The sequence below is a fragment of the Schistocerca cancellata genome, chromosome 3, assembly GCF_023864275.1.
Source record: "Schistocerca cancellata isolate TAMUIC-IGC-003103 chromosome 3, iqSchCanc2.1, whole genome shotgun sequence".
Taxonomy (NCBI): domain Eukaryota; kingdom Metazoa; phylum Arthropoda; class Insecta; order Orthoptera; family Acrididae; genus Schistocerca; species Schistocerca cancellata.
Window position 1 is genome coordinate 446779405 of NC_064628.1, and position 13749 is coordinate 446793153.

General features: G+C 40.5%; 1 protein-coding gene across 1 annotated transcript in view; it reads right to left on the bottom strand.

The window, feature by feature from the left end:
* Positions 1-13749, bottom strand: part of LOC126175204 (aminopeptidase N-like) — a 223922-nt gene that overhangs the window by 149732 nt on the left and 60441 nt on the right. The window contains exon 5 of the mRNA XM_049921813.1: positions 3649-3798. Within this exon, the coding sequence (XP_049777770.1) occupies positions 3649-3798 (150 nt within the window). The remainder of the gene's footprint in view (positions 1-3648; positions 3799-13749) is intronic.

Sequence of the window (13749 nt, forward strand, 5' to 3'; positions counted from 1 at the left end):
ACGCTATCCCTTGACTTCTGTTACCTCAGTGTATAACTGCCACATCTTCCATTTCTCGCAGTTACAAGACATTTTTACTGCATTAAAAAGAAAGACATTTTGTACATATACTCACGTGGCCGCCCCCCCCCCCCCCCCCGCCATGAACGATGGACCTTGCGGTTGGTGGGGAGGCTTGCGTGCCTCAGCGATACAGATAGCTGATAAAGATAGCTGTACCGTAGGTACAACCACAACGGAGGGGTATTTGTTGAGAGGCCAGACAAACGTGCGGTTCCTGAAGAGGGGCAGCAGCCTTTTCAGTAGTTGCAACGGCAACAGTCCGGATGATTGACTGACCTGGCCTTGTAACAATAACCAAAACGGCCTTGCTGTGCTGGTACTGCGAACGGCTGAAAGCAAGGGGAAACTACGGCCGTAATTTTTCCCGAGCGCATGCAGCTTTACTGAATGATTAAATGGCGTTCTCTGGGGTAAAGTATTCCGGAGGTAAAATAGTCCCCCATTCGGATCTCCGGGCGGGGACTACTCAAGAGGATGTCGTTATCAGGAGAAAGAAAACTGGCGTTCTACGGATCGGAGCGTGGAATGTCCGATCCCTTAATCGGGCAGGTAGGTTAGAAAATTTGAAAAGGGAAATGGATAGGTTAAAGTTAGATATAGTGGGAATTAGTGAAGTTCGGTGGCAGGAGGAACAAGACTTCTGATCAGGGGACTAGAGGGTTATAAACACAAAGTCAAATAGGGGTAATGCAGGAGTAGGTTTAATAACGAATAGGAAAATAGGAACGCGGGTAAGCTACTACAAACAGCATAGTGAACGCATTATTGTGGCCAAGATAGATACGAAGCCCACACCTACTACAGTAGTACAAGTTTATATGCCAACTAGCTCTGTAGATGACGAAGAAATTGAAGAAATATATGATGAAATAAAAGAAATTATTCAGATAGTGAAGGGAGACGAAAATTTAATAGTCATGGGTGACTGGAATTCGAGTGTAGGAAAAGGGAGAGAAGGAAACGTAGTAGGTGAATATGGATTGGGGCTAAGAAATGAAAGAGGAAGTCGCCTGGTAGAATTTTGCACAGAGCACAACTTAATCATAGCTAACACCTGGTTTAAGAATCATGATAGAAGGTTGTATACATGGAAGAACCCTGGAGATACTAAAAGGTATCAGATAGATTATATAATGGTAAGACAGAGATTTAGGAACCAGGTTTTAAATTGTAAGACATTTCCAGGGGCAGACGTGGACTCTGACCACAATCTATTGGTTATGACCTGTAGATTAAAACTGAAGAAACTGCAAAAAGGTGGGAATTTAAGGAGATGGGACCTGGATAAACTGAAAGAACCAGAGGTTGTACAGAGTTTCAGTGAGAGCATAAGGGAACAATTGACAGGAATGGGGGAAAGAAATACAGTAGAAGAAGAATGGGTAGCTTCGAGGGATGAAGTAGTGAAGGCAGCAGAGGATCAAGTAGGTAAAAAGACGAGGGCTAGTAGAAATCCTTGGGTAACAGAAGAAATATTGAATTTAATTGATGAAAGGAGAAAATATAAAAATGCAGTAAATGAAGCAGGCAAAAAGGAATACAAACGTCTCAAAAATGAGATCGACAGGAAGTGCAAAATGGCTAAGCAGGGATGGCTAGAGGACAAATGTAAGGATGTAGAGGCTTATCTCACTAGAGGTAAGATAGATACTGCCTACAGGAAAATTAAAGAGATCTTTGGAGATAAGAGAACCACTAGTATGAACATCAGGAGCTCAGATGGAAACCCAGTTCTAAGCAAAGAAGGGAAAGCAGAAAGGTGGAAGGAGTATATAGAGGGTCTATACAAGGGCGATGTACTTGAGGGCAATATTATGGAAATGGAAGAGGATGTAGATGAAGATGAAATGGGAGATACGATACTGCGTGAAGAGTTTGACAGAGCACTAAAAGACCTGAGTCGAAACAAGGCCCCTGGAGTAGACAACATTCCATTGGAACTACTGACGGCCTTGGGAGAGCCAGTCCTGACAAAACTCTACCATCTGGTGAGCAAGATGTATGAAACAGGCGAAATACCCTCAGACTTCAAGAAGAATATAATAATTCCAATCCCAAAGAAAGCAGGTGTTGACAGATGTGAGAATTACCGAACAATCAGTTTAATAAGCCACAGCTGCAAAATACTATAACGAATTCTTTACAGACGAATAGAAAAACTAGTAGAAGCCGACCTCGGGGAAGATCAGTTTGGATTCCATAGAAATACTGGAACACGTGAGGCAATACTGACCTTACGACTTATCTTAGAAGAAAGATTAAGGAAAGGCAAACCTACGTTCCTAGCATTTGTAGACTTAGAGAAAGCTTTTGACAATGTTGACTGGAATACTCTCTTTCAAATTCTAAAGGTGGCAGGGGTAAAATACAGGGAGCGAAAGGCTATTTACAAAATGGCTCAAATGGCTCTGAGCACTATGGGACTTAACATCTGTGGTCATCAGTCCCCTAGAACTTAGAACTAATTAAACCTAACTAACCTAAGGACATCACACACATCCATGCCCGAGGCAGGATTCGAACCTGCGACCGTAGCAGTCGCGCGGCTCCGAACTGAGCGCCTAGAACCGCGAGACCACCGCGGCCGGCGGCTATTTACAATTTGTACAGAAACCAGATGGCAGTTATAAGAGTCGAGGGACATGAAAGGGAAGCAGTGGTTGGGAAGGGAGTAAGACAGGGTTGTAGCCTCTCCCCGATGTTATTCAATCTGTATATTGAGCAAGCAGTAAAGGAAACAAAAGAAAAATTCGGAGTAGGTATTAAAATCCATGGAGAAGAATTAAAAACTTTGAGGTTCGCCGATGACATTGTAATTCTGTCAGAGACAGCAAAGGACTTGGTTGAGCAGTTGAACGGAATGGATGGTGTCTTGAAGGGAGGATATAAGATGAACATCAACAAAAGCAAAACGAGGATAATGGAATGTAGTCGAATTAAGTCGGGTGATGTTGAGGGTATTAGATTAGGAAATGAGACACTTAAAGTAGTAAAGGAGTTTTGCTATTTGGGGAGCTAAATAACTGATGATGGTCGAAGTAGAGAGGATATAAAATGTAGACTGGCAATGGCAAGGAAAGCGTTTCTGAAGAAGAGAAACTTGTTAACGACGAGTATAGATTTAAGTGTCAGGAAGTCATTTCTGAAAGTATTTGTATGGAGTGTTGCCATGTATGGAAGTGAAACATGGACGATAACTAGTTTGGACAAGAAGAGAATAGAAGCTTTCGAAATGTGGTGCTACAGAAGAATGCTGAAGATTCGATGGGTAGATCACATAACTAATGAGGAGGTACTGAATAGGATTGGGGAGAAGAGGAGTTTGTGGCACAACTTGACCAGAAGAAGGGATCGTTTGGTAGGACATGTTCTGAGGCATCAAGGGATCACCAATTTAGTATTGGAGGGCAGCGTGGAGGGTAAAAATCGTAGGGGGAGACCAAGAGATGAATACACTAAGCAGATTCAGAAGGATGTAGGTTGCAGTAGGTACTGGGAGATGAAGAAGCTTGCACAGGATAGAGTAGCATGGAGAGCTGCATCAAACCAGTCTCAGGACTGAAGACCACAACAACAACAACTCACGTGGCGTTGATCAGTGGAGTGTTGAAGAGTACGTTGTAGCCTTGCTGTGGGCGGAAGGTAAATTCCCAGGTCGCCTTGATGGCCGGCTCGTCGTAACACGGCATGGCCATCCGCGCCCCCGTCCTCTCGAACTGCGTCACTCCAAGCCATCTGCAACAGAATGCGGTCCCCTGCAAGTAATTCTATTACAAATTCGATATTTGAAAACAACCAGCTATTTATGAGGCTGTCTAAGCCGATGAGTTGCAATTTCTCTCACATAGCGATGAAGCACTGAAGCATTCGAGTGGAAAATCGTGCTCTTTATGATTATTTGAGACCCTAGGAGATAGCGTACGAGATTTAAACGCCGCAGGATTATAGATATCTGGTAAATATCTACTGTATATCTCAGATGCAAACCTGTTTAGTACTTCGATAATAAATATTCTCCCTGCAGCTGTGTACGCTGATTTGAAACATACTGGCAGACTGGGACTCGAACCTGGGACCCTTGTCCGTTGCGGGCAAGTAATCCACCGATTGGACCATCTAAGCACGAATCACGACCCGCCCTCACGGCTTTACTTGTGCCAGTATCTCATCTCCTACCTTCCAAATTTCACAGAAGTTTTCCTGCATTCCTATACTTCATATCCCAGCTTCCAAACTTCACAGACGTTCTCCTTCATACTTTGGGGGACTAGCACGGCTGGAAGAAAGGATACTGGAGAAGCAAGATTCCCAGGTTGGACTCACAGTCTGACAAACACTTTTAATTTGCCACGAAGATTCATAGCAGTGCACGCTCCGAAGCACCAGGCAGTGGCTAAGCCATGTCTCCGCAGTTTCCTTTGTTTCGAGGAGATGCGGAACTGGAGGAAGAATTTATTTCATTTATTCGAATGGCTCACATGCAGTTTAAAATTACTGGTATATGACATTAGTAATACTGTATATAATAGGAATATGAAAATATAAAACAAACTAAATGTCAATATCTAGGTCCCTAATCCATATAAGAGCCATATCATTAGCTTCCATGAGGTCGCTCCAACTCCCCTGGTAGGAACGCAAGGGGCATTCATCTCTAATGAGCTTGATTGTCTGGTTCGGAGCCTCGCAGTCACAAACCGGAAACTCTGTAACATCCCATTTGTAAAGACAGTCTGCGCATCGGCCATGCCCAGTACGAGCTCTGTTCAATTTGACCCACAGTTTCCTGCCGAGTTCTGTGCCATCAGTATTACAGTCATACTTTCGGAACCACTCACGCTCTTCTCGATTTTCAGTAAGTTAACAGCTCTGGTCCCACAGGTCTCTCACCCCTGTATTCCTGGCATCTAGCTGTTCTGATTGTCGTAATGGTGGGTTTCTTTAAGGGAGTCTATTTCGTCGTAAACTTGGTATGTCTTCCTGGATGGATAATTCCAGGTTCTCCAGTAGCTTGCGGTATTGCTTAAGCGAGGTCTCATTTCTACGGATTGCGGGTGGATAGATGTTGCTCAGGAGAGGAAACGAATAAATCGGTGTTGGTCGGATCGCCCCAGTTATTAACCAACTGGACGTCGATCAAGTTGGTGTGGCAGCTGTTTAGCCACACTGGGGCACAATACTCGGGTGCTGAGAAGACTAGCGCAGTGGATGATGTGCGCTAGATATCTGCCGAAGCTCCCCATGTCATTCCACACACTTTTTGAATAATGTTATTACGAGTTTTTATCTTTGCAGCAGTATTTTCAAGATGTTTTCTATATGAAAGGGTGCGGTCAAGGACGACACCAAGGTACTCAGGATACTTGTTATGGCATAGAGTGTTTCCATGAAGTTTCACTCTGAGCTTGTTTCTTTGTCAGTTGGATTGTACATACTTCGGTTTTACTTGTGCCGGGTTTAAGTCACCACTTTATAAAATAGGCGCTCGTAACGGCTAGATCTTCAGTGAGAACTGTCTCCGCTCGTCCAAGATCCTTGGTTCTACTGTAAGTAGGCTGTTTATGTTTTCTTTATGTAAGTAGGCTGTTTATGTTTTCTTTATGTAAGTATGCTGTTTATGTTTTCTTATTGGCAACGTTACATAGCGCTCTGTATGAATAGTTTGCATTGTTGTCTGCCATTGTAGTGTTGGGCAGCAGCAGCTGAATGTGAACAGCGCGTAGCGTTGCGCAGTTGGAGGTGAGCCGCCAGCAGTGGTGGATGTGGGGAGAGAGATGGCGGAGTTTTGTAATTTGTCATGAACTGATATATATATATATTATGACTATTAAGGTAAATACATTGTTTGTTCTCTATTAATATCTTTCATTTGCTAACTATCCCTATCAGTAGTTAGTGCCTTCCGTAGTTTGAATCTTTTATTTAGCTGGCAGTAGTGGCACTCGCTGTATTGCAGTAGTTCGAGTAACGGAGATTTTTGGTGAGGTAAGTGATTTGTGAAAGGTATAGGTTAAAGTTAGTCAGGGCCATTGTTTTGTAGGGATTATTGAAAGTCAGATTGCGTTGCGCTAAAAAATATTGTGTCACTTTAACCACAGTCGTGTACAATTGTTCTAAGGGGACGTTTCATATGTCGACCCTTAGCCTAGGATACCTCACTGGAATCTTCTGATTTTTTCTTGTAGTTTGTGTAATTAGTGTAGATTTTGTTTATTGCTATTGCGTAATTGTAGAGAGAATCTCCTTTGTAGTTGCAGTCTTTCATTGTTGTACAGTAAAACAGTTGTGGCATGCATGTAGATTTGCACGAAGTATTTCGCAGCTGCGCTTGCAATTAACTAGATATTATTTTCAGTGTTATGTTAATGTGTTCTCTTATTTTGCTCTTCAAATTGTGCTTTTCTGTGTTATCGTGTGAAATATTGTGACAATAATGGCGTGTGAAAAACGTAACACTAGGCTCCAAAGTAAACTGAGAAATGACAGTGAAGACGAAAGTAGTGTGTTAGCGCCACCATGTAATGAATTAACTAATGTTCAACATAGTAATTTGGTAACTGTGCATAGGGAAATGGAGCGGGCGGCAAACAATGGCGTAGGCAGTGAAACAATTTGTGAACAGGGAAGCATTATCGATCGATCGCTCGGCAACAGCTCGCCTCAGGAATCCGAAATGATAGGACACAATTTTGCAAATACTGTAGATTCAGGTTTTGCGTCCTCACCGTTTTCTCAAATGAGTCAAGACACATTTTCTGCTTGTCAAAATGTGAATGTTGCCGGTGAAAATGCACTGCCAAAAAGCATAGAGAAACAGATTCCAGACACTAATACATTATTATTGCAATTAATGCAACAAATGGAACAAAATCAGAGACAAATGGGACAAAGGCTACAAAAGTTAGACACAACGCTTGAACAAAATCAGAAACAAATGGGACAAAATCTTCAAAAGTTAGACACCACACTTGAACAAACACGTGAAGATTTAACTACTCAGTTACATAACATTGAATCGAAATGTCAAAAGGTCTGTAATGAAGTAAAAACACAAATTTGTGAGCATTTTCAACCTATTTTTTCGCGTCATGAAAATGCATTACAGAATCACGAAGCAGCCATAAAAGAACTGCAAACTATTGTTCATGAAAATCATGAGACCTTGCTAGCTAAAATTGACTCAGTTGCATGTACCAGTTCGGTTACGCAACTTGCAAAAACTCAGGAAAACTTAAAGGACACAGTAGATACCCTGAAAATTGGTTCAGAAAGACACATGGAGGAAATAAGTACACTATCGGAGAAAGTAGCCGAACTTTCGGATCAGGTCACTAACTTATCTACAAAAGTAGATGATGATCTGAATGACAAAAGACCCGTAGCCTTCACTGACACAGAAGAGTATGAACAAATAAGAAAATTCAAACAAAATCAGAATCAAATTAATACGCAACACCAAAGAGAAATCCGGGAAGTACAAGATCAGCTGACACAGGTAATACAAGAATTACGTATTTCAGAGGACACTCGCGTTCCAATACGGGAAGAGGGACATAGAAATACGGAACAACCACAAAATAATAACACAGGACACTTCGGAAATTATGAAAGAAATTGGCAAGGTACACCGAATTTTGAGATGGACCGCCGACACGACGTAACAATGACCGATATGCTACTCGCCAACACGATGATTTTGACTATAAGCTGTTCATTACTACACGTAAATTCAAAACGTTTAAGAATTCTGCCAACGACATTCATCCACAAGCGTGGCTCCATCAATTCTCTCATTGTTTCCCTCCTAACTGGTCATTGGAGCACAGGTTAGAATTTATGTGTGGCTACTTAGAGAATGAACCAGCTGTAAGAATGCGATCGGTCATTCACGATTGTCACAGTGAAGGAGAACTTTATCATGCCTTCCTCTCAGCGTATTGGTCTCAAGCTACACAAGACCGAGTAAAACATAGCATCATAATGATGAAACATTTCGAACAATCTGAATTTTCCAGTCTTATGAAATATTTTGAAGACATGTTGCTTAAGAATCAGTATCTTTCAAACCCATACAGCCCCTCAGAACTCATCCGCATTTACTTAATCAAACTGCCTGAACATTTACGACATATTATTTTAGCAGGACGTTGCAAAGACGACATTGAAGCTTTTCAGGGACTCTTACAAGAATTAGAAATTAACACAGACAGTCGCGGGATGCGAAAACAGGAAAACAATCATTACAGGTCACATCCGTCACATTTCCGTGATGACAGAAATAATAACTGGACACAACAAGGCTATTCTTACAACGCAAAGCGTGACCGAAACAGACACCACCCGTATGACAACCGTTGGCAGAGTAATAATAGTTACAGAGAAAGATGGCATTTCTGTAGTAATGAATATGACAGAGACAATCATAGAAACAGACAATATGGCAATCAGAACAATTATTATCAAGGGAGATGGAATAACTTCAGATGCAACGGTCCGCCGCGCAGTTACGATTCCTGGAGAAATTCTCCACCACATGACCGACAAAACAGAAACTATGTAAACTACCGACAAAACGACAGACCTGAATTTCATCAGAACTGGCGGAACTCAAACAGAGCAGGGCCCTCTCGGCAATGCGAATTTGTAGAAGTTAGGTCTCCAAACCCCAATAACGACGCGCGCCAACAAAGAGACAATAGGCAATGACTCATACCGCAGGCAGCCACCTGCGCCGGTTGGCTCAGGGAAAAATAACTTAGACGCTAACCTTGAGAAAACGTTACACCACAGTACTTGAGGACAATATTATGGAAATGGAAGAGGATGTAGATGAAGACGAAATGGGAGATAAGATACTGCGTGAAGAGTTTGACAGAGCACTGAAAGACCTGAGTCGAAACAAGCCCCGGGAGTAGACAACATTCCATTTGAACTACTGATGGCCTTGGGAGAGCCAGTCATGACAAAACTCTACCATCTGGTGAGCACGATGTATGAGACAGGCGAAATACCCTCAGACTTCAAGAAGAATATAATAATTCCAATCCCAAAGAAAGCAGGTGTTGACAGATGTGAAAATTACCGAACTATCAGTTTAATAAGTCACAGCTGCAAAATACTAACGCGAATTCTTTACAGACGAATGGAAAAACTAGTAGAAGCCGACCTCGGGGAAGATCAGTTTGGATTCCGTAGAAATGTTGGAACACGTGAGGCAATACTGACCTTACGACTTATCTTGGAAGAAAGATTAAGAAAAGGCAAACCTACATTTCTAGCATTTGTAGACTTAGAGAAAGCTTTTGACAATGTTAACTGGAATACTCTCTTTCAAATTCTGAAGGTGGCAGGGGTAAAATACAGCGAGCGAAAGGCTATTTACAGTTTGTACAGAAACCAGATGGCAGTTATAAGAGTCGAGGGGCATGAAAGGGAAGCAGTGGTTGGGAAAGGAGTAAGACAGGGTTGTAGCCTCTCCCCGATGTTATTCAATCTGTATATTGAGCAAGCAGTAAAGGAAACAAAAGAAAAATTCGGAGTAGGTATTAAAATTCATGGAGAAGAAGTAAAAACTTTGAGGTTCGCCGATGACATTGTAATTCTGTCAGAGACAGCAAAGGACCTGGAAGAGCAGTTGAACGGAATGGACAGTGTCTTGAAAGGAGGATATAAGATGAACATCAACAAAAGCAAAACGAGGATAATGGAATGTAGTCAAATTAAGTCGGGTGATGCTGAGGGAATTAGATTAGGAAATGAGACACTTAAAGTAGTAAAGGAGTTTTGCTATTTAGGGAGTAAAATAACCGATGATGGTCGAAGTAGAGAGGATATAAAATGTAGACTGGCAATGGCAAGGAAAGCGTTTCTCAAGAAGAGGAATTTGTTAACATCGAGTATAGATTTAAGTGTCAGGAAGTCGTTTCTGAAAGTATTTGTATGGAGTGTAGCCATGTATGGAAGTGAAACATGGACGATAACTAGTTTGGACAAGAAGAGAATAGAAGCTTTCGAAATGTGGTGCTACAGAAGAATGCTGAAGATAAGGTGGGTAGATCACGTAACTAATGAGGAGGTATTGAATAGGATTGGGGAGAAGAGAAGTTTGTGGCACAACTTGACTAGAAGAAGGGATCGGTTGGTAGGACATGTTTTGAGGCATCAAGGGATCACAAATTTAGCATTGGAGGGCAGTGTGGAGGGTAAAAATCGTAGAGGGAGACCAAGAGATGAATACACTAAGCAGATTCAGAAGGATGTAGGTTGCAGTAGATACTGGGAGATGAAGAAGCTTGCACAGGATAGAGTAGCATGGAGAGCTGCATCAAACCAGTCTCAGGACTGAAGACCACAACAACAACAACAACTTTCTTCATCACGGCAATAAGCGTAATAAGTAAGATATCTATACGCAAAGCATTTCACCTTTGTTTATCATGAGGTCAGTACATTGACTTCTGCAGAACTTAGCTTTTGGAGGACGATAACTACGACACTTCCACAGAGATTATCTTACAACAAGACGCACAGTTTAGCGCTACAGGACACGTATTTGAGTGATTAATTTTGTACTTAAAACATTTATTTTTAAAGATTTTTGAATTACAAAGAAAGTTTTCCGTGATACATTTCATTCCATTGCTGTAATCTGTAACACCTGAGGGTATAATTACAATAATCCTCAGGGGGGTACACGCATACTTTGTGTACCATGTGTCTGGCAAGCACAAGGAGCTCTAGCCAATATGGTATTTGCTTATACAAGTTTACACATCGGTACCATATTTCTCTAACACACAAATTACACAGCTATCTGATCATTTAACTGAGAGATGAACTTTTTTACTACGTCAGTGACAGATGTTTACGCAACTACACAGTTGGATAACTTCACACTTAAGAAATTGTATTTTGTCTGTACTTTGTGAACTGTTCATATTTTTTCAGAACCATTGTGATACTATGAGAGCTTTGAATGATGTATTTGGTATGAGATCATGATTTTTAAAGTACGTTTGAGGCAGATGACACTATTGAAATGAGCAGAGAATATTTTTTATGGTTTGAAATTATTGCAGAAAGCTTCGACTTTTTTGAGATTTGACTGAGGTGTTATGATGTTATTTTTACGACGACGATGTGTATTATGCTGTTGAGGTATGTTTATGTCAATAAGATGACGCTACCATATATGAGGAATGTGATTACGTGTTTATATGTATATGAATAATGAATAGAAGTTAGGGACTCTTGACTTGTGAAAAAGGATGTTGGAAACCAAGAATCGTACTTTAAGAGTTATGTATCACAATGCCGGCGAAAATTTTTTGGACACTGTTATATTCATAAGATTTTGTTTCTACACATTTGCAACGCAAATTCTTGACCTGTGAAATATTTTTATATGAGACTGTCACTGTAGCGGAAACAGCTGTCGTAAAATTTCGTAAGAAAGTTAAGTGACCACCTGCACGTGCATCGTGGGCACACAGCTGTGTCAGACACCTGGAGAACAAGCCTTTTCAGACGCTCAGGTAGAAAAAAAAAAAAAAAGGGAGGCCATTATCCTCGCTTTTGACATACTTTTGTAGAAGGCACCGCAAACACGACACGCTTACATCTGCACACCTGATTATGACAAGCGTCTTTCTCTAGAATTGAGGGAATTTTTACTGCGTTATGAAATGCCATGTGGCTAATGAATGATGTTTCATGCCGTCCTTTGTACATATTTGCTCATTTTCTTTAATATCTAGTTTCTAGCTGCACTGCAGCATTGGTTAAAATAAAATTTAATATATGTACTAATATAGTTATTTTATGCCTACAGATCCAGTCAATAAGAAATTTATGATTTACTTCCAAGAAAACGAGGGCACATAAATAGACATTTCCCTTCACAGGAATTGCATAAATAATTTCTTTAAGATTTGGTAACTTATCTGCTAGTGTAAGTTCTCGTGATATATCACTCTAGTGTTAAGATGTGACATAGGTATTAGACATGGCCATTTTAGTGTAATATTTTTTCTGCTTGAGCTATGTCATGTTTAGATATAAGTTGCTGCTGCTGTTTGCCAGGCATAATGTTACAGAATTTGACTTTGTATTATGCTGTTAAGCCAGTTTTACTACGGATTTAGTTTTCTTGTTGCTGCACATTGGCTCATATTAGTTGTAATTTTGCATTTTATCTGTTAATTTAGATTTACTGCTGCTTGCTTTGCAAATTGGCATTTTTTTGTCATTGTTGTTTGTGTTGATTTGTTGTATGCTGCTGCATTGCCTCGTCCCTTAGTTTAGCATCTGAGCTCAGTAGATTTAAGTTAGCTTAAGAGGGGGTAGACTATATAAGAAACTAACTATGATGACTTGGAAGAAATGTATTGAGAAGCTATATGAAAATGGTTTGGGCAAAAAAAAAGGATACTGTACAGTGGAGAAAAAGTATTTTTGACAGAGGATGTGAACAGAATACAGAAAGCAGGCTTAGATAGGACTTTTGGGAATAATGATGAACGAAGGGAGATCTCCATGCAAAATACTGCAGTAAAACGAACCCTGTCCTTTCCTTTTGTGCTATCCCACTATGTGTTTGTGTACCCTTGTGTATTTGTTTTCTTCCTGTCTCTGTGTAGTTTCATAGAATTTTTTCTTCTTTTAATATTAAGCTACATTCACTATGATGAGGAATACTGTTATCCTCAAATATAATTGGCATTAATAATATGTTATTTACTTTGTAAATATGTTAGACATTATTTATTCTGTTTTGTTTTAATGCTCATGTGTGAAATTAATGTTTCGAAAACTATTCTGATCTTTTATGTATGTACTCATGTCATAATTCCTGTAACACTGATGTATATGTTAGTTCAATTCTGTTGTAAAGCCTGTACTACAAATGTTATCTGTATTGTTATGTTTTTAATGATGTATTTTGTACCTTTGTAATTGTATTCTCATGTTATAACATTGTAATTGACACCAGTTCATCAAATTAAGTATCTTGTAAGCATTCATTTCACTGCACACATTTCTGTTGGTTGTAGTATATGGACAATATGTGAGAAGTTGGAACTGTTAGTGTTTGCACGTGTGTTACTAATTCAGCAAGTGACTGGATAACAGCATTGCTGGTTCTAAGGACAATTCCAAAAACCTTTGTGAGTGCACAAGTGGTGATTATGGACTTGCTATATTCTCTGCAAGACTTTTCGATGGTGATTGTGCACCCGCACAGTCACAACAGATGGCTGCTAGCCATCTCTACAAGGACTGCAGTGGGTCTACACCTTTGCTGACTCACCAATACCATTATTTCTACAAGGACTACAGTGGGTCTGCATCTCTGATGACCAACCAATACCACAATCTCTACCAGGACTACAGTGGGCCTGTCCACAATTTCTACAAGGACTGCAGTGGGTCTGCAGTCAGCACTGTCTTTCAGTTGGAAGGACAACACTACTTCTTCAAGACTGCATGGAAATCCACTACTTCCGTGTGCATTCTCTTTTACTGCTCAGACTTTGATAAAAGAAGCTGCAGTTTTACTGTGATGAATGATCAGGACTGTCTTTATGGACTGTGAGAAAATGTTAGCTTTTGACCACCATTGTATTAATAAGAGTGTGCATTTGATATCTTTGTTATTGTAATTATGAAAAATTTTTCAAATCATTA